The 23,969-nt window shown below is 50.1% G+C and overlaps 1 protein-coding gene across 2 annotated transcripts in view; it reads left to right on the top strand.

Annotated features, from left to right (window-relative positions):
- Positions 1 to 2,589: 2,589 nt before the first annotated feature.
- Positions 2,590 to 23,969, top strand: part of RIPOR2 (RHO family interacting cell polarization regulator 2) — a 270,446-nt gene continuing 249,066 nt past the window's right edge. For both annotated transcript variants that reach the window (XM_069730892.1, XM_069730893.1), the window contains exon 1: positions 2,590 to 2,881. In XM_069730892.1, the coding sequence (XP_069586993.1) occupies positions 2,815 to 2,881 (67 nt within the window). In that variant the 5' untranslated portion in view covers positions 2,590 to 2,814. The remainder of the gene's footprint in view (positions 2,882 to 23,969) is intronic.

Raw genomic sequence — 23,969 nt, 5'->3', positions numbered from 1 at the left:
TTGTGTCTTGAATTTAGTAAACTTGGCTAAATCTTTTTTTCTCTTATTAATGTGTCCCTTCTCCTGACAATGTGCCTCTTCTCTTGGCAATGTGTTCCTTATCCTGGAAACGTGCCCTTCTCCGGTCAATATGCCCCTTTTCGGGGCGATATGCTCCTTCTCTCGGCCATTTGCCCCTTCTCCTGGCCATGTACCCCTTCTCCAGGCCATGTTCCCCTTCTCCAGGCAATATGCCCCTTCTCCTGGCCATGTGTCCCTTCTCCAGGCCATGTTCCCCTTCTCCAGGAAATATGCCCCTTTTCCTGGCAATGTGTCCCTTCTCTTGGCAATGTGCCCCTTCTCCAGGCAATATGCCCCTTCTAATGGCAATGTGTCCCTTCTCCTGGCAATATGCCCCTTCTCCTGGCCACCTACCCCTTCTCCAGGCCATGTGACCCTTCTTCTGGCCATGTGTCCCTTCTCCAGGCCATGTTCCCCTTCTCCAGGCAATATGCCCCTTCTCCTGGCCATGTGTCCCTTCTCCAGGCCATGTTCCCCTTCTCCAGGCAATATGCCCCTTCTCTTGGCAATGTGCCCCTTCTCCAGGCAATATGCCCTTTCTCCTGGCAATGTGCCCTTTCTCCTGGCCACGTGCCCCTTCTCCTGGCCACCTACCCCTTCTCCTGGCCATGTGTCCCTTCTCCAGGCCATGTGTCCCTTCTCCAGGCCATGTTCCCCTTCTCCTTGGAATATGTCCCTTCTCCTGGCCATGTGTCCCTTCTCCAGGCCATGTTCCCCTTCACCTGGCCATGTGTCCCTTCTCCATGCAATGTGCCCCTTCTCTTTGCCATGTTCCCCTTCTCCTTGCAATATGTCCCTTCTCCAGGCAATGTTCCCTTCTCCATGCAATGTGCCCCTTCTCCATGCAATGTGCTCCTTCTCCTTGCAATATGTCCCTTCTCCTGGCTATGTGTCCCTTCTCTTTGCTATGTTCCCCTTCTCCTTGCAATATGTCCCTTTTCCTGGCCATGTGTCCCTTCTCCTGGCCATGTGTCCCTTCTCCTTGCCATGTTCCCCTTCTCCTGGCCATGTGCCCCTTCTCTTTGCCATGTTCCCCTTCTCCTTGCAATATGTCCCTTCTCCTGGCCATGTGTCCCTTCTCCTGGCCATGTGTCCCTTCTACTGGCCATGTGTCCCTTCTTCTGACCACCTACCCCTTCTCCAGGCAATGTGACCCTTCTCCTGGCCATGTGCCCCTTCTCCTGGCCATGTGTCCCTTCTCCTGGCCATGTGTCCCTTCTCCTTGCCATGTTCCCCTTCTCCTGGCCATGTGCCCCTTCTCCTTGCCATGTTCCCCTTCTCCTGGCCATGTGCCCCTTCTCCTTGCCATGTTCCCCTTCTCCTGGCCATGTGCCCCTTCTCCTGGCCATGTGCCCCTTCTCCTGGCCATGTGTCCCTTCTCCTGGCCATGTGTCCCTTCTCCTTGCTATGTTCCCCTTCTCCTGGCCATGTGTCCCTTCTCCTGGCCATGTGTCCCTTCTCCTTGCCATGTTCCCCTTCTCCTGGCCATGTGCCCCTTCTCTTTGCCATGTTCCCCTTCTCCTTGCAATATGTCCCTTCTACTGGCCATGTGTCCCTTCTACTGGCCATGTGTCCCTTCTTCTGACCACCTACCCCTTCTCCAGGCAATGTGTCCCTTCTCCTGGCCATGTGTCCCTTCTACTGGCCATGTGTCCCTTCTCCTGGCCATGTGCCCCTTCTCCTGGCCATGTGTCCCTTCTCCAGGCCATGTTCCCCTTCTCCTGGCCATGTGCCCCTTCTCCAGGCCATGTTCCCCTTCTCCAGGCCATGTGACCCTTCTCCTGGCCACCTACTCCTTCTCTGGGCCATGTTCCCCTTCTCCAGGCCATGTTCCCCTTCTCCAGGCCATGTGCCCCTTCTCCTGGCCATGTTCCCCTTCTCCAGGCCATGTTCCCCTTCTCCTGGCCATGTTCCCCTTCTCCAGGCCATGTGACCCTTCTCCTGGCCACCTACTCCTTCTCTGGGCCATGTTCCCCTTCTCAAGGCCATGTGCCCCTTCTCCAGGCCATGTTCCCCTTCTCCTGGCCATGTTCCCCTTCTCCAGGCCATGTGACCCTTCTCCTGGCCACCTACTCCTTCTCTGGGCCATGTTCCCCTTCTCCAGGCCATGTTCCCCTTCTCCAGGCCATGTGCCCCTTCTCCTGGCCATGTTCCCCTTCTCCAGGCCATGTGACCCTTCTCCTGGCCACCTACTCCTTCTCTGGGCCATGTTCCCCTTCTCCAGGCCATGTGCCCCTTCTCCAGGCCATGTGCCCCTTTTCCTGGATGACTGTGCCATTCTTTCCACACAGTGATCAAAACCAGTGAAAATGAAATCTGGTGGCGTTTCCCAGAGAGACCAATCAGGTTCCAGCTCTCATTTCTGTCTGTCCTCTGGAGTATAACAGCTGCGCCCTGATTGGTTGATCCTGGAGCAGTCCTGTCCATCAGCAGTCCTGATGACTGGCCATATTAATAAATGTGTTCTGCCTGCTCTGCTCACTTCCTGGGTGTGTCTGTATATAGAACCACATCACTTATCTCATGCCCGAGAGCATCCTGCCCAGCACTGGCACCGCTCCTCGCCCTCTGTTTCCATGCCAACGTACAACTTCCTGCGAGCATAAAGCTTTGGCCATCCCGGAGCATTGCCCCATGTCACCAGCGCTGTCCCCTCATGTGTAGTCAGGGGGCGGCAGGCACGGCTCCGGGCTTCCTCAGTCAGTCAGGGCGCGCTGTGCTGTGAGGAGGCAGCGGCACCACACTCGGGAAAAGATGTCCACGGAGGAGGAGATGAGCCACCTGGGAGACATGGAGGAGACGGACGATGTCCTGGCTGAAGGTAGAGACCTCGTGTACGTGGTGCTGCTGATAACACGGCAGTGCGAGGCTGCAGCATGGCTGCGCAGGTGGGACAGCTCTGAGGTAACGCGGTCCCTCGCTGCACCTGCTGCTGAGCTGGAGGGCAGTGTCCGCCAGCAATGGGGGTCCTGTCAGGGGGAGGTAGAGACCCCACGGGTACAGCCACAGGGGAGGACTGCTATTAGGAGGCCATGGTCCCCCTCAGCTGGGGAGCTTCTCCCCCTCAGGCCGTGTTCACACGCTCTATTGCTGCCATAGAGCCGCCGTTTTTCAAGCAGAAGACAGTTGTGCGTGTTTGAAAATATATATAATATACCGTATATCTCACAACCTCTGAAATCTGTCTGGTCATCTTCATATTAACGCCATGTGTCCACTATGAGTTTTTGGCGAGTTTATGACTGCAGAAAAGAAAAAAAAACCGGGTCTCCCAGTACCAGCAAAGTGGATGGGATTTCTCAGGCCCACTGTTTTTTCTTCTTAGTGTAACCTGAGGTTTAGCGTCTGCAACATGTCTGTTTCTCTTACAAATGTAGACCCAAAAGAAGGGAGTAAATGTTCTCAATAGTTAAAATATTCTCTCACAAATATGTTGCGTTTTCTGTGCAGGAAATCTGAAAAAAAAAAACCAAAGCAGCTTTATTAAAAACATAATATGAACTAGAGAAAAAAACCGCATGTAATCTGATTTGCAGAAAATCTGCAACATTAGGGTATGTGCACACGTTGCAGATTTTTCTGCAGAATCCGCAGGTAAAACGCCCTGCGGGTTTTGTGCGGATTGCGCCTGCGTTTTTACACCTGCGGATTCCTATTATGGAATAGGTGTAAAACGCTGTGGAATCCGTACAAAGAATTGACATGCTGCGGAAAATAAACCGCAGAATTTTCCGCAGCATGTGCACTGCTTATTTGGTTTTCCATAGGTTTACATGGTACTGTACACCGCATGGAAAACTGCTGCTGATCCGCAACGTGTGCACATACCCTTTAAGCTCAGTGTGAACATATCCTTAAGTTTTTTTTTTTTTTTTCCTTTCGTTATAGAGCAGCTTCATAACACTTGGATGGTTCACTCGCTTTTAACCGCTAGCCATTATTTTTTATTTTTTTTAACTCTGAAGTTGTTAAAAAAAATGCATAAGAGAGCCTAAACATATACCGTATGGACAAAGTGAGTTTTCACGAAAAAATTCATAGGAATAGACCTTTTTAAGTGTTTTCAGAGTGGACAAAAACACCTGATAAGCCTTATGAACATACCCTAACATGAGGAACAAAAAGTATTAGAGGTTTCATAAATGAGTGCACCCGTGGATGTTTGGGTTCAGCCAAAGCTCAGTTCATTAACAAAGTGGGGAGAGTCCAAAGAAATCTCTCTACCATGCCATAAAACTTAGCTTTTATTAATGCTTATATTAAAATTCATATGGTATAAAATTTTTGTCCTTTATCAGCCTTGCGATAATTATATTTTAGTGGTTGTCTCTTCGTACGTTCATTGGATTATAGCACAAGTCCACCCAACATGTTTCACTGCATGTGCAGCTTTATTAGGGGATGGGACTTTAGGCATTATTTTTGTAAGCAGAGGTGTATCTAGGGCTTCTGGCACCCGGGGCAAGAATACATTTTGCACACTTAGTCATGTACCCACGAGTCGCTCTCCATAATGCTCTCAATATTCAGTGAAAAACTGAGAGAAGCAGAAGAGAAGCTCGATGTCACAGGACCACAAGTATGAAAATCACATATGAGTGAAGTGTCCATGTGACGACTACTGGAACCTGCAGAGCTGAATCCTGACATCGCAGCTTCTGAATTCTCACAACTAATTGACTGCACACTTTTAGGATTCTCCCTTGCCGGTGGACAGTCATGTCAGCACAAGTATGTGATTTGTATACTTCTGACCACATTCCGACTAGACTCTCTCAGTTCATTTTCATTGACTAAGGTCACACATCTAGTCAGCATGTGACCACATTAATGTAAATCGCCAGCATGAGAGAATCCTGACCGTGTGCAGGGCGCACTGTGAGAAGTCAGAAGTCTGCTGTCAAAAAGAATGACTGCAGACTCATTACAAACCTGGACATCCCCTTTAATGCTCCTAACATAAATAAAAACATGAGAGTTAGTCAGTATCACAAATAACATTTACATCCAGGTACCTGATAGATGACGTCGTCTCTCGAGCCGTTCTCCTTTTCTTCATCTTGTCCAGACCCCATGATAATAATAATAATAATAATAATAATTTTATTTATATAGCGCCAACATATTCCGCAGCGCTTTACAAATAATAGAGGGGACTTGTACAGACAATAGACATTACAGCATAACAGAAATACAGTTCAAAACAGATACCAGGAGGAGTGAGGGCCCTGCTCGCAAGCTTACAAACTATGGGGAGCCGTCTCTGCAAACTTCCATCTTCTCTGCTCTTTTGCAGAAAATCTCCATATGATGCCCTTAAAGATACAAGTGTCATTATAATGCTCCTGAATAAAAATTACCCCTCACTATATTGTCTGCACAAAATATGACCCCGACACTGTCCCTCTTATGGTACATGCTCTTCACTGACCTCTCCTTTCCATGCCGGCCCCCCTCTTCACACTGTCCTCTCACACTGTGTCCCCCTCTATAGGGCCCAGTATTTATGCTGTACTCTCTCATCACACTCCCCCTCCTTGGTATACTGGCCCCTCCTGGCTGTGCCCTTACACTGTCCCCCCATGCTACACCCCCACTACTCAGTTTCTATTCTGTGCCCACTCACTTTTCTCCCCCATACTGTCTCCTCACACTATTCCCCTCCCTCCTCATACTGTCTCCTCTCACATTCCTCCTGTTCACCATACTGTCTCCTCATATATTTACCCCCTCAATTTCTATACTGCCTGCTCACCTGACTCCCCATACTGTGTCTGCACACATCCCATCACCCTCACTCCCCGTACTGTGTCCACTGTTGTGAATTCTGCTCTTGGGCTCCCTCCGGTGGTTATGAGTGGTAGTGCTGCTGTCTTTGGATCGCAGCATTTATCAGATGTGTCCACTTACTGCAATTTGGACTGGGCTATTTAGTCCTGCTTTATCCTTTAGTCAGTGCCAGTTGTCCATTGTTTTTGGAGGATTCACATCCCTACCTGGTCTCTCCTGTTTTGCTGTTCTTTTCAACAAAGATAAGTTTGTTTTTGCTGTCTACATGCTGTGGGCCTTATAGTTCAGTGCATTTTCATGTTTGGTCTTGTCCAGCTTGTCTGTGTAAGGATTTTTTTGCAGCCAAGCTGTATCTCTGGAGATGCAGATATACCCTCCATGTCTTTAGTCAGATGTGGAGATTTGTATTTTCTGTGGTGGATATTTTCTAGTGTTTTAATACTCACCGCATAGTACTCTGTCCTATTTTTTCTTTTTAGCTAGAAAGGCCTCCTTTGCTAAATCCTGATTTCAGTCTGCGTATGTCATTTCCCTCTCCTCTCACAGTCAATATTTGTGGGGGGCTGTCTATCCTTTGGGGATTTTCTCTGAGGCAAGATAGTTTTCCCGTTTCTATCTTTAGGGTAAGTTAGTCCTTAGGCTGTGTCGAGGTGTCTAGGGAGTGTTGGGTACATCCTACGGCTACTTCTAGTTGCGGTGCTAAGTTCAGGGTCTGCGGTCAGTACAGGTACCACCTTCTCCAGACTACATCTCATGCTGCTCCTAGGCCACCAGATCATAACAGTCCACATACATTTTTCACATCGCTACTCATACTGTGTCCACATACATTCCCCCTTTAGCTCCTCATACTGTCTGCACCCATCCCCCATACTGTTTCCTCAGATATGCCCCCCATTCTCCTGTACTGTTTTCTCATATATGCCCATTATTTTCCTCTACCCCACCCCATCATTGCTCTCTTCACCACCTCCATCTTTGCCTTCTCCCCCACCACCCCATAATTTCCCATTCCACCACCTCCATCATTTCCTCCTTTGCCTTTTCCATCATATCCTTCATTTTCTCTTCCCCCATCCCCATCATTGCCCTTTCCACCACCATCATTGTCCTTTCCGCCGCCATCACCATACTTGCCCATTCCACCACTCCATCATTTTCTCCCCCTCCAATATCATCAGTGTGCTTTCCACCACCACAATCCTTGTCCATCATTTCTTCCCCCCTTCATTATTGCCCTTTCCACCACCTCCATGATTTCCTCCTCCCCACTATCATTGCATTCTCCCCCCACCACCATCATTGCCCATTCCACCTCCATCATTGCCCATTCCACCACATCCATCATTTGCTCCTCCCTCTCCATCCCAATTATTGCACTCTCCCTGTCAGCCCCAACATTGCCCTCTCCTCCCCGTACACACACAAAACCATTTACGTCTCTGCACATTCACCCACAGCGCTACGCATGCATGCACAAACACACACACATATTACGTACAGTATAATGGCCACATCTAGTTACTCCTACACACGCGGCTCCGCGCACCTCGCACACACGCGGCTCCGCTCCGCGCACCTCGCACACACGCGGCTCCGCGCACCTCGCGCACACGCGGCTCCGCGCACCTCGCGCACACGCGGCTCCGCGCACCTCGCGCACACGCGGCTCCGCGCACCTCGCGCACACGCGGCTCCGCGCACCTCGCGCACACGCGGCTCCGCGCACCTCGCGCACACGCGGCTCCGCGCACCTCGCGCACACGCGGCTCCGCGCACCTCGCGCACACGCGGCTCCGCGCACCTCGCGCACACGCGGCTCCGCGCACACGCGGCTCCGCGCACCTCGCGCACACGCGGCTCCGCGCACACGCGGCTCCGCGCACCTCGCGCACACGCGGCTCCGCGCACCTCGCGCACACGCGGCTCCGCGCACACGCGGCTCCGCGCACCTCGCGCACACGCGGCTCCGCGCACACGCGGCTCCGCGCACCTCGCGCACACGCGGCTCCGCGCACACGCGGCTCCGCGCACCTCGCGCACACGCGGCTCCGCGCACCTCGCGCACACGCGGCTCCGCGCACCTCGCGCACACGCGGCTCCGCGCACCTCGCGCACACGCGGCTCCGCGCACCTCGCGCACACGCGGCTCCGCGCACCTCGCGCACACGCGGCTCCGCGCACCTCGCGCACACGCGGCTCCGCGCACCTCGCGCACACGCGGCTCCGCGCACCTCGCGCACACGCGGCTCCGCGCACCTCGCGCACACGCGGCTCCGCGCACCTCGCGCACACGCGGCTCCGCGCACCTCGCGCACACGCGGCTCCGCTCCGCGCACACGCGGCTCCGCTCCGCGCACACGCGGCTCCGCGCACACGCGGCTCCGCGCACCTCGCGCACACGCGGCTCCGCGCACCTCGCGCACACGCGGCTCCGCGCACCTCGCGCACACGCGGCTCCGCGCACCTCGCGCACACGCGGCTCCGCGCACCTCGCGCACACGCGGCTCCGCGCACCTCGCGCACACGCGGCTCCGCGCACCTCGCGCACACGCGGCTCCGCGCACACGCGGCTCCGCGCACCTCGCGCACACGCGGCTCCGCGCACCTCGCGCACACGCGGCTCCGCGCACCTCGCGCACACGCGGCTCCGCGCACCTCGCGCACACGCGGCTCCGCGCACCTCGCGCACACGCGGCTCCGCGCACCTCGCGCACACGCGGCTCCGCGCACCTCGCGCACACGCGGCTCCGCGCACCTCGCGCACACGCGGCTCCGCGCGGCTCCGCGCACCTCGCGCACACGCGGCTCCGCGCACCTCGCGCACACGCGGCTCCGCGCACACGCGGCTCCGCGCACCTCGCGCACACGCGGCTCCGCGCACACGCGGCTCCGCGCACCTCGCGCACACGCGGCTCCGCGCACCTCGCGCACACGCGGCTCCGCGCACCTCGCGCACACGCGGCTCCGCGCACCTCGCGCACACGCGGCTCCGCGCACCTCGCGCACACGCGGCTCCGCGCACCTCGCGCACACGCGGCTCCGCGCACCTCGCGCACACGCGGCTCCGCGCACCTCGCGCACACGCGGCTCCGCGCACCTCGCGCACACGCGGCTCCGCGCACCTCGCGCACACGCGGCTCCGCGCACCTCGCGCACACGCGGCTCCGCGCACCTCGCGCACACGCGGCTCCGCGCACCTCGCGCACACGCGGCTCCGCGCACCTCGCGCACACGCGGCTCCGCGCACCTCGCGCACACGCGGCTCCGCGCACCTCGCGCACACGCGGCTCCGCGCACCTCGCGCACACGCGGCTCCGCGCACCTCGCGCACACGCGGCTCCGCGCACCTCGCGCACACGCGGCTCCGCGCACCTCGCGCACACGCGGCTCCGCTCCGCGCACACGCGGCTCCGCGCACACGCCGCTCCGCGCACCTCGCGCACACGCGGCTCCGCTCCGCGCACCTCGCGCACACGCGGCTCCGCTCCGCGCACCTCGCGCACACGCGGCTCCGCTCCGCGCACCTCGCGCACACGCGGCTCCGCTCCGCGCACCTCGCGCACACGCGGCTCCGCTCCGCGCACCTCGCGCACACGCGGCTCCGCTCCGCGCACCTCGCGCACACGCGGCTCCGCTCCGCGCACCTCGCGCACACGCGGCTCCGCTCCGCGCACCTCGCGCACACGCGGCTCCGCTCCGCGCACCTCGCGCACACGCGGCTCCGCTCCGCGCACCTCGCGCACACGCGGCTCCGCTCCGCGCACCTCGCGCACACGCGGCTCCGCTCCGCGCACCTCGCGCACACGCGGCTCCGCTCCGCGCACCTCGCGCACACGCGGCTCCGCTCCGCGCACCTCGCGCACACGCGGCTCCGCTCCGCGCACCTCGCGCACACGCGGCTCCGCTCCGCGCACCTCGCGCACACACTGTTCTACATCCAAACAAACCACTCCTGACCCCACACAAAACCTTACCCTCATCCATCACCATGACAACCAGCAGAGTCCTGCACTACAGGAGGCCCTTGATCATGTGACTCCTGACTCCTCCCCTCCTGTGACCTCATCACAGGTCCTGTGCGCACAGAACAGCGGCAGCAACAACTGTGGTGTGGGGCTCTGCTGTGGGGTAGTTACGCCGCTGGGATTCGACGCGCAGCACTTTCTCTGAGTCGGCTGTCAATTTGACAGCCGGCTCAGAGAACGGGACTTTCTCAGTGTGGGGGGCAGCAGAATGCCGCCGACGAGGAGCCTCCTTGGACCGCCGCATCATCAGGCGGCCCGCTGGCGCCCCCCTGTCGGCTGCGCCCGGGCACATGCCCCGGCTGCCCTCCCCCTGGATACGCCACTGCTTGTAAGGGCTGAACCAGACGGGCATATAACTCATGCGATAATTGCACTGCATGCACTAGCCTGCCACCTCTCCTGACCTGAGCAAGACAGTATGATGTATTTCTATGCAGCTGTCAATCTCTGGTCAGGAGAGCCGACAGTCAGTACGAGGTTTACAATGCGATACTCGCATGAGAAATACGGCAGTCTGTCTCTGCCCTATGTGTATGGAAGTATGGCCGCGCCCACTGGCCGAGAGTATGTATCACACATGCATACCCTCCGGTACCGGGTCAGAAGCCGGCGAATCCCCTCAGTGTGCGCTGGGAAGATTCAGAAGTCTGCAGTCACCCAGTGTGAGGTTAGGCTACTCTGCAAGGGATACTGTATGTAATACACATATATGAGTACTGTGCAAAAGTTCTAGGCAGATGTGGAAAATATGCTACAAAGTAAGCATGCTTGAAAAAATAAAACAAGTATTAATAGTTTATCAATTAATATGGAGAGTGAATGAACAAAAGTGAAATCTAAATCACTTGCACCAGTGTTTGAAGGAACTCTGCCCAGAGGGTGCTCCAAACATCTTGGAAAACTAATCACTAGTGATGAGCGAGTATGCTCATTACTCGAGATTTCCAGAGCATGCTCAGGTATTAGGCCGGGATCACACACAGCGAGATACGGCCGAGTCTCACAGGTTAAAACCAAGCTCCGGCACTCCAGAGCGGAGCGTGCAGCCGCATAGCAATACATGGAGCAATACATGGAGCAACACGCTCCGCTCCGGAGTGCCGGTGCCAGAGCTTGTTTTTAACCTGCGAGACTCAGCCGTATCTCGCTATAGTGTGACTCCGGCCTTACTCTGAGTATTTGGGAGTGCCCGGAGATTTAGTTTGTGTCTCTGCAGCTCCATGATTTACGGCTGCTAGACAGCCTGAGTACATGTGGGGGTTGCCTGTTTGTTAGGGAATCCCCACATGTATTCAGACTGTCTAGAAGCCGCAAATCATGGAGCTGCGGAGACACAAACTAAATCTCCGAACACTCCCAAATACTTAGAGTAACACCCAAGCATGCTCTGGAAATCTCGAGTAACGAGCATACTCGCTCATCACTACTAATCACCCATCTTCTAAAGATGTAGGCTTGCATCTCTTCATGTAATCCCAGCCAAACTTGAAGAGTGGGGGCATATCGTCACTTCCAGAACTGCTTGTTTTACTTGTCATGGATAGTTCTTAATGACATTGTATGTTTGGGTTTGATGCCCTGCTGCAGAATAAATTGTAATCTTATGCCTCCCTTGTGGTATTACATGTTGTATAAGTATCTGCCTATACTTCTCGGCATTGAGGACCATTAAACACAGTGGTAAACCATAGAAACTATGTACATCGATGAAGGACACGTCAAGCGTATTTGGATTTGAAATTGTTCATCATTGGCAGCCACCACTGGTACCCAGCTACACCCCAAATACAAGTCTGGCCAGAAGTGGGCTTCATGGAAGAATTTCTGTCAAAAAATATTCATTTGACATGGAAACGAGGCCAAGTGACTGAACTATGCATAAAAACATAGAAACTGGGGTGCAGAAAAATGGCATGTGCTCTGGACTGACAAGTTGAATAATGTGGCGGTAACAAGAGTTTGTCATCAAAAGGTTGGCGAGCGATACAAAAATGACTGTCTGCAGGTAATAGTGGAAGTTCCTTGCACATTTGGGGCTGCATTTGAGCAAATGAAGTTGGGAATTTGGTTAAGATTAATGGTAATCATGCAATACGATCACAAAGGCTTTGCAGGAAACTGGAGGCGGGAGAGAGAAAACAAGAGTGCGCTACCTAAGCGCAATATAGAACACTAGATGGTGGCCCGATTCTAATGCATCGGGTATTCTAGAATATGCATGTCCACGTAGTATATTGCCCAGCCACGTAGTATATTGCACAGCGACGTAGTATACAGCACAGAGCCACGTAGTATATTGCCCAGTCACGTAGTATATTGCCCAGACACATATGTACCAGGTTAAAAAAGAGTTAAAATAAAAAATAAACATATACCGTGCTCACCCTCCGAGGGCCCCTTGTAGTCCTGTCGCCTGTGTGCGGTGCACAGGGCAGCTCCGGTCCCAGGATTGGATGAACGCAGGACCTGTGATGACGTCGCGGTCACATGACCGTGACGTCATGGAAGGTCCTTCTCGCATACCATTGTTGGCCCCGGAACCTGCCGCTTGCACTGCCGAGGAGAGGACGCGACGGCGGAGGGTGAGAATAACCTTTTTTTTACTATTTGTAACATTAGATCTTTTTACTATTGATGCTGCATACACATCATCAATAGTAAAAAGTTGGTCACAAAGGGTTAATAGCTGCGTTAATGGAGTGCGTTACACTGCGGTCCATTAACGCTGGCATTAACCCTGTGTGAGGGCTGACTGGAGGGGAGTATGGAGTGGGCACTGACTGCGGGGAGGAAGGAGCGGCCATTTTTCCGCCCGACTGTGCCGTTCGCTGATTGGTCGCGGCAATTAGCGACTTGGATTTCCATGACAGACAGAGGCCGAGACCAATGAATATCCGTGACAGAAAGACAGACAGACGGAAGTGACCCTTAGACAATTATATAGTAGATATAAAAATAGAGGTGGTCCTTTATAAGAGCTCACCTGTAAAGGTTGTGCGAAATGGGCACAACACTATGCTAGAATTTTAAAGATGATTGGGATCCAACCTTGTGGCTTGCCGCACATCCGAAATAAGTGGAGTTGTGCTAGTCCTATTCACAGCTCCATGTGGAAGCGTAGAAGGAAAAGATTTCGGATGTTTATAGCCTGGGAAGGGAGTAATACCCATGGAGCTTCCCAGGCTATTAATATCAGCTCCATGGATATTGCCACCCCGGCTAAAGACATCAGCACTCAGCCTCCCCAGAAAAGCACTTGGCCTTGCTCTTCCCACTTGCCCTGTAGTTGTGGGGGTAGATGTCACCTTTTGTGACATCAAGCCCCGAGGTCAATAATAGAGGCGTCCATGAGATGCCCCATTACTAACCCCATAGTCAAATTAAGAAAACAGACACCCAGTAAAAAATCCTTTAATTGAAATAAAGACAGACTCCTTTTAATATTCTTATTTAAACCATACTTACAACCACACCTGCGAAGCCCTTGATTTCCTGTAATAAAAGTAAAATGATAAACCAACAAGATACCCTGTCCATCGTTGTGTCCCACGCAGTAATCCATATCTGGGGAATATAGAGTTTACAACCTGGACGGTGCCAAGATGCGACCATCCCGACTGAAAACCACTGGTGAGTGAGCAGCTTCAGTGACTAGCGGTGATGTCACTGAAGCTGCGCTCCCTAACAGCCTGAACTGCGGTGAATTATGGACCATGGGAAACCTGTCACTCCGTACGCGTCAGATCATTTGCCCGCTCTTAATCTATCTGTGTGTGTGTGTGTACAGTACAGACCAAAAGTTTGGACACACCTTCTCATTTAAAGATTTTTCTGTATTATCATGACTATGAAAATTGTACATTCACACTGAAGGCATCAAAACTATGAATTAACACATGTGGAATTATATACTTAACAAAAAAGTGTGAAACAACTGAAATGATGTCTTACTAGATGGTGGCCCGATTCTAACGCATCGGGTATTCTAGAATATGTATGTATGTATGTATATAGCAGCCACATAGTATATAGCACGGGCCACGTAGTATATAGGAGCCATGTAGTATATAACAGACAAATAGTACGTGGCCTGTGCTATATAGTATGTGGCAGGGTGGATTTGATTTAAATCTAACTGATTTAAATCACGATTTAAATCACTAGTCAGTAAGGCTTGATTTAAATCAGTGATTTAAATCAAAGTTTCTACCTAACTGAATTTGACTCCGCAGAGGTCCCAGCCTCTTCTTCACGGCAAAAATGTTACAACATGAACAGAGTTGAGAAAAAGACCTTAATCCTATTGTTCTACAAACCTATGAATACAGAATCAACCCCTTCAGTGCCAAGTCCAAGAAGTTGGACAATATGTTTCTGATTGTTTGGAGTGGAATAGATCTGCACAACACAAGAAGAATGTGAATCTAAGTGTGAGGAGGAGGAAGGGCAAGCAGACAAGAAAATGAAAGTGAAACTTTGAGCACAATACTGCCGCATAGCCACAGACAGACAAGTCTGGATCTGTTTGTGTGTACGATCTGAGGTTTATTACATTCTTTCCTTATAATGGCAGCAGGCCGTAAAAGAGACCCAGTTTGGGAATATTTTAATGAAGCTCCTTCGCCTATCGGTAAGGCAGGCATGCGTGCAAAATGCAAACGATGCAACAAAGAGATGCAAGGCCTGGTGGCGTGAATGAGGCAACATCATGAGAAGTGCGGTGATGAAGATGACTCAAGGCCTGGTGGCGCGAATGAGGCAACATCATGAGAAGTGCGGTGATGAAGATGAGTCATCTTCATCACCGCACTTCTCATGATGTTGCCTCATTCGCGCCACCAGGCCTTGCATCTCTTTGTTGCATCGTTTGCATTTTGCACGCATGCCTGCCTTTTTCTCAACTCTGTTCATGTTGTAACATTTTTGCCGTGAAGAAGAGGCTGGGACCTCTGCGGAGTCAAATTCAGTTTTGAGAACTGCGTAAGTAAAGCGAGCGTCTGTGATAATATAGGAGATGAACTGCCCACTAATCCTACAGAAACCTCTGGAAGAGCATGGCATTGTGAATGTTACACATATACAGCCTTTATTCTACTGAGTTAAACAACTCAGCTTTATCTCATGATGGAAGAACCTTTTGGATGGTAAAATATTTTCCTCAAAAAGCAGTTTATTGAAAAAAATCATTGATTTTTATCCACCCTGGTATGTGGCTGCTATATACATACATACATACATACATACATACATACATACATACATACATACATACATACATACATATTGTAGAATACCCGATGCGTTGTATATAACACAGCCCACGCAGGATCTAACACAGCCAACGTAGTATATAGCAGCCATGTAGTATATAGTACTGCCCACGTAGTATATATCAGCCATGTAGTATATAGTACTGCCGACATAGTATATAACAGCCATGTAGCCCACGCAGTATTTAGCAGTGTGGGCACATATCCCTGTTAAAAAAAAAAAAAGAATTAAAATAAAAAAGTTACACACTCACCCCCTGGGATCCAACGGCGCTGTGGCGATGGGCGTGCGGCTGCCGCCATCTTCCGTTCCCAGGATGCATTGCAAAATTACCCAGAAGACTTAGCAGTCTCGCGAGATCGCTAAGTCTTCTGGGTAATTTCGCAATACATCGCTGGGAACCGAAGATGGCAGCAGGCGTGAGCGGCTCGGCAGACTATGGAGGGTGAGTATAGCAGGTTTTTATATTTTTAACATTACATTTTTTTACTATTGATGCCGCATAGGCATCAATAGTAAAAAGTTGGGGACACACATGGTTAATAGTGGCAGTAATGGAGTGCGTTATCCATTACCGCCGGCATCAACCCTGTGTTAGCGGTGGCCGGAGGGGAGTATGCGGGCGCCGGGCAGTGACTGCGGGGAGTAAGGAGCGGCCATTTTCTTCCGGACTGTGCCCGTCGCTGATTGGTCGTGGCAAAACAGCCACGACCAATCAGCGACTTGGATTTCCTTGACAGACAGAGGCCGCGACCAATGAATATCCGTGACAGAAGGACAGAAAGACGGAAGTGACCCCTAGACAATTATATAGTAGACTAGACTGTGGCCCGATTCTAACGCATCGGGTATTCTAGAATATGCATGTCCCCGTAGTATATGGACAATGATGATTCCAGAATTCGCGGCAGACGGTGCCCATCGCTGATTAGTCGAGGCAATGGTTATGACATCATCGTCGCCATGGCAACCATTATGACATCATCGTCGCTGTGCCATCATCAGACGCGGGATTTCTACGTCCTTTATGACATCATCGTCGATGCTGTGCCGGTCTCTGATTGGTCGAGGCCTGGCGGCCTCGACCAATCAGAGAGCCAGGATTTCCAGGACAGACAGACAGACAGACGGAAAAACCCTTAGACAATTATATATATAGACTAGATTGTGGCCCGATTCTAACGCATCGGGTATTCTAGAATATGCATGTCCCCTTAGTATATGGACAATGATGATTCCAGAATTCGCGGCAGACTGTGCCCGTCGCTGATTGGTCGAGGCAACCTTTATGACATCATCGTCGCCATGGCAACCATTATGACATCTACGTCGATACTGTGCCCGTCGCTGAATCAGTGACGCGGGATATCTACGTCCTTTATGACATCGTCAAGTGTCAGGAGGACTGATCAATATAGAAGTGTCAGGAGGACTGATCAATATAGAAGTGTCAGGAGGACTGATCAATATAGAAGTGTCAGGAGGACTGATCAATATAGAAGTGTCAGGAGGACTGATCAATATAGAAGTGTCAGGAGGACTGATCAATATAGAAGTGTCAGGAGGACTGATCAATATAGAAGTGTCAGGAGGACTGATCAATATAGAAGTGTCAGGAGGACTGATCAATATAGAAGTGTCAGGAGGACTGATCAATATAGAGGTGTCAGGAGGACTGATCAATATAGAGGTGTCAGGAGGACTGATCAATATTGAAGTGTCAGGAGGACTGATCAATATTGAAGTGTCAGGAGGACTGATCAATATAGAGGTGTCAGGAGGACTGATCAATATTGAAGTGTCAGGAGGACTGATCAATATTGAAGTGTCAGGAGGACTGATCAATATAGAAGTGTCAGGAGGACTGATCAATATAGAGGTGTCAGGAGGACTGATCAATATAGAAGTGTCAGGAGGACTGATCAATATAGAAGTGTCAGGAGGACTGATCAATATAGAAGTGTCAGGAGGACTGATCAATATAGAAGTGTCAGGAGGACTGATCAATATAGAAGTGTCAGGAGGACTGATCAATATAGAGGTGTCAGGAGGACTGATCAATATTGAAGTGTCAGGAGGACTGATCAATATTGAAGTGTCAGGAGGACTGATCAATATAGAAGTGTCAGGAGGACTGATCAATATAGAAGTGTCAGGAGGACTGATCAATATAGAGGTGTCAGGAGGACTGATCAATATAGAATGTCAGGAGGACTGATCAATATAGAAGTGTCAGGAGGACTGATCAATATAGAAGTGTCAGGAGGACTGATCAATATAGAAGTGTCAATCAGACTGGCGGCCTCGACCAATCAGAGACGCTGGATTTCTACGTCGATGCTGTGCCGCTCTCTGATTGGTCGAGGCCTGGCGGCCTCGACCAATCAGAGAGCCGGGATTTCCAGGACAGACAGACAGACAGACGGAAAAACCCTTAGGCAATTATATATATAGATATTCCAGGTTCTTCAAAGTAGCCACCTTTTGCTTTGATGACTGCTTTGCACACTCTTGGCATTCTCTTGATGAGCTTCAAGAGGTAGTCACCGGGAATGGTTTTCACTTCACAGGTGTTCCCTGTCAGGTTTAATAAGTGGGATTTCTTGCCTTTATAAATGGGGTTGGGACCATCAGTTGTGTTGTGCAGAAGTCTGGTGGATACACAGCTGATAGTCCTACTGAATAGACTGTTAGAATTTGTATTATGGCAAGAAAAAAGCAGCTAAGTAAAGAAAAAAACGAGTGGCCATCATTACTTTAAGAAATGAAGGTCAGTCAGTCCGAAAAATTCGGCAAACTTTGAAAGTGTCCCCAAGTGCAGTGGCAAAAACCATCAAGCGCTACAAAGAAACTGGCTCACATGAGGACCGTCCCAGGAAAGGAAGACCAAGAGTCACCTCTGCTTCTGAAGATAAGTTTATCCGAGTCACCGGCCTCAGAAATCGCAGGTTAAAAACAGCTCAGATTAGAGACCAGGTCAATGCCGCACAGAGTTCTAGTAGCAGACTCATCTCTACAGCAACTGTTAAGTGGAGACTTTGTGCAACAGGCCTTCATGGTAAGATAGCTGCTAGGAAACCGCTGCTAAGGACAGGCAACAAGCAGAAGAGACTTGTTTGGGCTAAAGAACACAAGGAATGGACATTAGACCAGTGGAAATCTGTGCTTTGGTCTGATGAGTCTAAATTTGAGATCTTTGGTTCCAACCATCGTGTCTTTGTGCGATGCAGAAAAAGTGAACGGATGGACTCTACATGCCTGGTTCCCACCGTGAAGCATGGAGGAGGAGGTGTGATGGTGTGGGGGTGCTTTGCTGGTGACACTGTTGGGGATTTATTCAAAATTGAAGGCATACTGAACCAGCATGGCTACAACAGTATCTTTCAGCGGCATGCTATTCCATCCGGTTTGCGTTTAGTTGGACCATCATTTATTTTTCAACAGGACAATGACCCCAAACACACCTCCAGGGTGTGTAAGGGCTATTTGACCAAGAAGGAGAGTGATGGGGTGCCAAGCCAGATGACCTGGCCTCCAGTCACCAGACCTGAACCCAATCGAGATGGTTTGGGGTGAGCTGGACCGCAGAGGGAAGGCAAAAGGCCCAACAAGTGCTAAGCATCTCTGGGAACTCATTCAAGATTGTTGGAAGACCATTCCCGGTGACTACCTCTTGAAGCTCATCAAGAGAATGCCAAGAGTGTGCAAAGCAATCATCAAAGCAAAAGGTGGCTACTTTGAAGAACCTAGAATATAAGACATAATTTCAGTTGTTTCACACTTTTTTGTTAAGTACCGTATAAGCCGAGATTTTCAGCCCCTTTTTTGGGGCTGAAAGTCCCCCTCTCGGCTTATACTCAAGTCATGCCCAGGGGTCGGCAGGGGAGGGGGAGCAGGGGTTGTCTGGTTATACTCACCGACTCCTAGCACGGTCCCTGCACGTCCCTGCTTCTTCCAGCGCTGCAGCTTCTTCCTGCGCTGCGCAATATTCACCGCTCCTCGTTCCGGTACCGCTCTGTCTTCAGCGTCCTCTGGCTGTGAAGCTCAGGTCATAGGGCACAGTGACGTGGTCAGTGCGCGCCCTCTGCGTGAACGTCAGTGCTGAAGACAGAGCCGCACCGGAACGAGGAGCCGTGAATATTGAACATGCCGGGGGTCCTGACCAACGAGAGGTGAGTATATGATTTCTTTTTTTTTTTTTCCCGCAGCAAAAGCATATGGGGCAAGTGACTGTATGGATGATCTTATGAGGCCATAACGCTTGTGCAGCACTATAAGGGGAAAGTGACTGTATTTAGCATCTTATGGGGCCATAACGTTTGTGCAGCATTCTAAGGGGCAAGTGTCTGTATGGAGCATTTTATGGGGCCATAACGTTTGTGCAGCACTGTTGTGAATTCTGTTGTCGAGCTCCCTCCTGTGGTCGTGAATGGTACTTCGGCGAGTTCTGTCTATGGGCTCCCTCTGATGGCTATGAGTGAAGCTGCTGCTTCTGAGGTTCCTTACACAGGTGACGTGGTTTATCCTTTGGTTGGCTGCTCTATTTTAACTCCTCTCAGAACGTTACTCCATGCCAGCTGTCAATGTTTTTTGCATTGCTTCCGTTCGCTCCTGGATCTCTCTGGTGACCTGCCTTCTCCTGCAGAAGCTAAGTTCCTGATTGTCTTTCTTTGTTTTCTTGTCCAGCTGCTTATCATGATTTTGTCTTGCTAGCTGGAAGCTCTGGGATGCAGAGTGGCCCCTCCGCACCGACTCACGGTCCTTTTTGCACACTCTGTGTGGTCTTTTGTAGGTTTTTGTGCTGATCGCAAAGTTACCTTTCCTATCCTCTGTCTATTTAGTAAGTCTGGCCTCCCTTTGCTGAAACCTGTTTCATTTCTGCGTTTGTGACTTTCATCTTTACTCACAGTCAATATATGTGGGGGGGCTTCCTTTACCTTTGGGGAATTTCTCTGAGGCAAGGTAGGCTTTTTTTTCTATCTCTACGGCTAGATAATTCTTAGGCTGTGACGAGGCGCCTAGGTCTGGTCAGGAGCGCTCCACGGCTATTTTTAGTGTGTGTGATAGGATTAGGGCTTGCGGTCAGCAGAGCTCCCACATCCCAGAGCTCGTCCTGTATGAGGTTTAACTATCAGGTCATTCCGGGTGCTTCTAACCACCAGGTCATAACACAGCACTATATAGGGCAAATATCTCTATGGAGCATCTTATGGGGCCCTTATTACCCTTTATGCAGGATTATATGGGGCATATTTTAATATGGAGCATCTAATGGGGCCCATCAAACTTTATGGAGCATTATATGGGGCTCCTGATTCAATATGGATATTCAAAAACACTTAACCTACTGATGTCTCAATTAATTTTACTTTTATTGGTATCTGTTTGTACTTTTGTTACCTGTACCTGCTGCATTTTCCACCCTAGGCTTATACTCGAGTCATTAAGTTGCCACAAAAAGCTGGGAAAAAATTAGGGCTTATACTCGGGTCGGCTTATACTCAAGTATATACGGTATATCATTCCACATGTGTTAATTCATAGTTTTGATGCCATCAGTGTGAATGTACAATTTTCATAGTCATGAAAATTAAGGAAAATCTTTAAATGAGGCGTGTCCAAACTTTTGGTCTGTACTGTGTGCATAAAATATATATATATATATATATATTATTTATATTATTTTGCATGTGTCTGTGAAGAATATTTCATTTTAAAGCGATGTGTAAATGAGAGAGCTGCTGTATGTAAAAGCTCATGTTAAAATCGCATTGCATACGGATACATAGATGCGAGGAAATTGCATCATCGCATTGCAAACGGATTGCACACGGATGACCATACTTAGGACACTCGTGCGACTCTTGGCCAAGAGAATCGGACCGATTTTTAAGACGTTAAGTGTGACGCCAGCGTAAGTATACAAAATCCTCCCTTTCTTGTCAGCGGAGGCTGTGGCTCATAGTTTTACTGCCTGGAAAAGGTGCATGTTGTCGGTTCGAATCCTGATGACACCAGATCACAAGAAGAGAATTATTTATTTTATCAATCATAAGTGTGCATTGATGCCGGCCAGCCCTGCCCCGGAGGAAGATGAGCTATGGAACGATGAATATGTTGCACTGGAAGTTAGGACGAGTCTTGACATCTTGGGACAGAGATTGACCCCTCAAATCAAGACAGTCCCACTGAAGGTGAGACTGGAGCTATGCCAACACTGCCAAATGTTTTCCCAATGTTTTACTGACTGTAAGTCTGGTCCTTCTGGGGATGTTGGGGTGTCTTCTGGAACTTTTTTTTTTTTTCCCCCTTATTAAATGAAAAGGACATTGACAAATTGGTGATGGACATGCTCTATCTGCTTAGTTTTTTAATACCATATATACATTTGTGGATGAGGGTAATGTAATATTTGCATGTCGTTGAACGGTCCATCAGTAGGGATGGGAGCTCTTGAACATTCTGTCTTTGAATGTTCTGAAACTTGAGTTCCCATACGACGCCCGCTAAAAACACAGGTAGAACATACAAGCTTTATGCAGATGTTTCTCTTAGACAGATTTGAAGCCAGGCCCCCCTAAACTGAAGGACAACAGTACTATAGACCAAGCCACGCTTCTGTGGACCAAATACAGGCTGCTATACATGACATTCTTCTGACTGTCATACCTATGTATTGTAGAATTGCTCCTGTTTACAATCAATTATAGTGACTGTTATTATACTTAGAAGAAAAAATATATTTTTAAGTCTAGCCCGCATTTCAGTAGCCACTAGATTTACATGAGAATTAATACCGTGCCCTCAAGCTTACTGCATAATGTCGTCTTCTGTTGTAATGTGTTTAGGAAAGGTCATATCTCAACTACTAATTGAGGTGTGGCACACGCTAACCAGTGTTCTCTGTAACCACTGTGGTTTGGTTATGCGCTCATGTGAGACACAGGTGTTTCTTTTATCCCTGCTATAATGTTTAGTCAAGAAGTGTTTTGAGATTTTTTTTTTTTTCTGATGATATGAAATGGTCTTGAAGGGGTGTATGATAAAGCATTTAATACATGATGCAGGTCTACACAATATTCACAGCAGGACTGTCCCAAATACTGAACATTTCCAGTGTGAACCTCCTGCAGTGTAAATGCTGTAAAAAAACACAGATGCAGTTTAAACCTTGGGAAGTATACAAAAAACAATGCAATAAATACCGTAATCTTATTATAATAACAGCTTTTTGCAGGCTTTTCTGTAAAGCCTACGAAAATATTAATTTCACACCATTCCTCTATGGTCCTCACCCAACTACATAATGAAGTACGGTAACCACATTAGATCTCCATCTGTGATTCACCCATACCCTCTACAGACTGCCAGTGTGCTCTTTCCTTGTCAATGCGCTGATGCAGTACATGTGATCTGCCCACCCTCCCTGAATACTTGGATACTTTTCTCCCTCTTCACACTCTGATTCTGCCTGTGAGGGCTCTCTGCACACTGCAGTTAAGTGTACGGTCTGAATTATGGTATGTCAAAAGCAAAATACCCACCTAAGTGCAGGAGTTGCAGAGAAATTACTGTATATGAAATTAGTGAAGACTATTCAAGGGAACTTGTCACCCCCAAAATGGAAGATGAGCTAAGCCCACCAGCATCAGGGGCTTATCTACAGCATTCTGGAATGCTGTAGATAAGCCCCCCCCCCCCATGTATCCTGAAAGGTAAGAAAAAGAGGTTAGATTATACTCACCCAGGGGCGGTCCCGGTTCTGTTCGGGTGTGATGGGAGTTGTTGTCCGGTCCGGGGCCTCCCATCTTCATAGGATGACGTCCTCTTCTTGTCTTCACGCTGCGGCTCTCTGACCTTTCCCGGCGCCTGCGCACTGCAGTACTTTGCTCTGCTCTCAACAGGGCAGACAAAGTACGCCTGCGCCAGAGCCGCAGCGTGAAGACAAGAAGAGGACGTCCTCCTATGAAGATGGGAGGCCCCGGACCGCAACTCCCATCGGACCCGAACAGAACCGGGAACCATACATTGTGGCCCCCATAAGATGCTCCATACATTTGCCCCATTTGCTGTTGCTGCGATTAAAATAAAAAAAATCACATACTCGCCTCTCTTCGCTCAGGCCCCCGTCACTTGCGATAGTCACCTTCCTCGTTCCACGCGCCGCTCTGTCTTCCATCTTCTGCACTGACTGTTCAGGCAGAGGGCGGCACGCACACTAATCGCGTCATCGCGCCCTCTGACCTGAGCGTCACTGCAGAGGATGAAAGAGCAGCGCACAGCGGTGGAACGAGGAAGGTGACTATCGCGCAATGCTCACCTCCCCCGATATACTCACCTGCTCCCGGCGAGGTCCCTGGCAGCGTCTCACTGTCAGATGGTCCCCGGAGCCGGCGGCATCTTCCGGTGTTCATCGGTCACGTACCGCTCATTACAGTAATGTATATGCGTCCATATTCATTACTTTAATGAGCGGTACCACGTGACTGCTGAACACAGGAAGATGCTCCCGGAGACCATGGGACATGCAGGGACAGCGCCAGGAGCAGGTGAGTATGTCACCGCACCGCACCCCCGCCGACACCCCCCCCCCCCCTGCTGACAATGACTCGAAGCCGAGAGGGTCACTTTCAGCCCAAAAAAGTGGGCTGAAAATATCGGCTTATACTTACACGTGTGTGTGTGTGTGTGTGTGTGTGTGAAAAAAAAAAAAATATATATATATATATATATATATATATATATATATATATATATATATATATATATATATATATATATATATATATATATATATATTTATACATACTAGATGGTGGC

Source organism: Ranitomeya imitator, chromosome 6 (assembly GCF_032444005.1).
Source record: "Ranitomeya imitator isolate aRanImi1 chromosome 6, aRanImi1.pri, whole genome shotgun sequence".
NCBI classification, from domain to species: domain Eukaryota; kingdom Metazoa; phylum Chordata; class Amphibia; order Anura; family Dendrobatidae; genus Ranitomeya; species Ranitomeya imitator.
The sequence above is the reverse complement of the archived record's forward strand: the minus strand, read 5'-3'. Positions and strand labels throughout refer to the sequence as shown.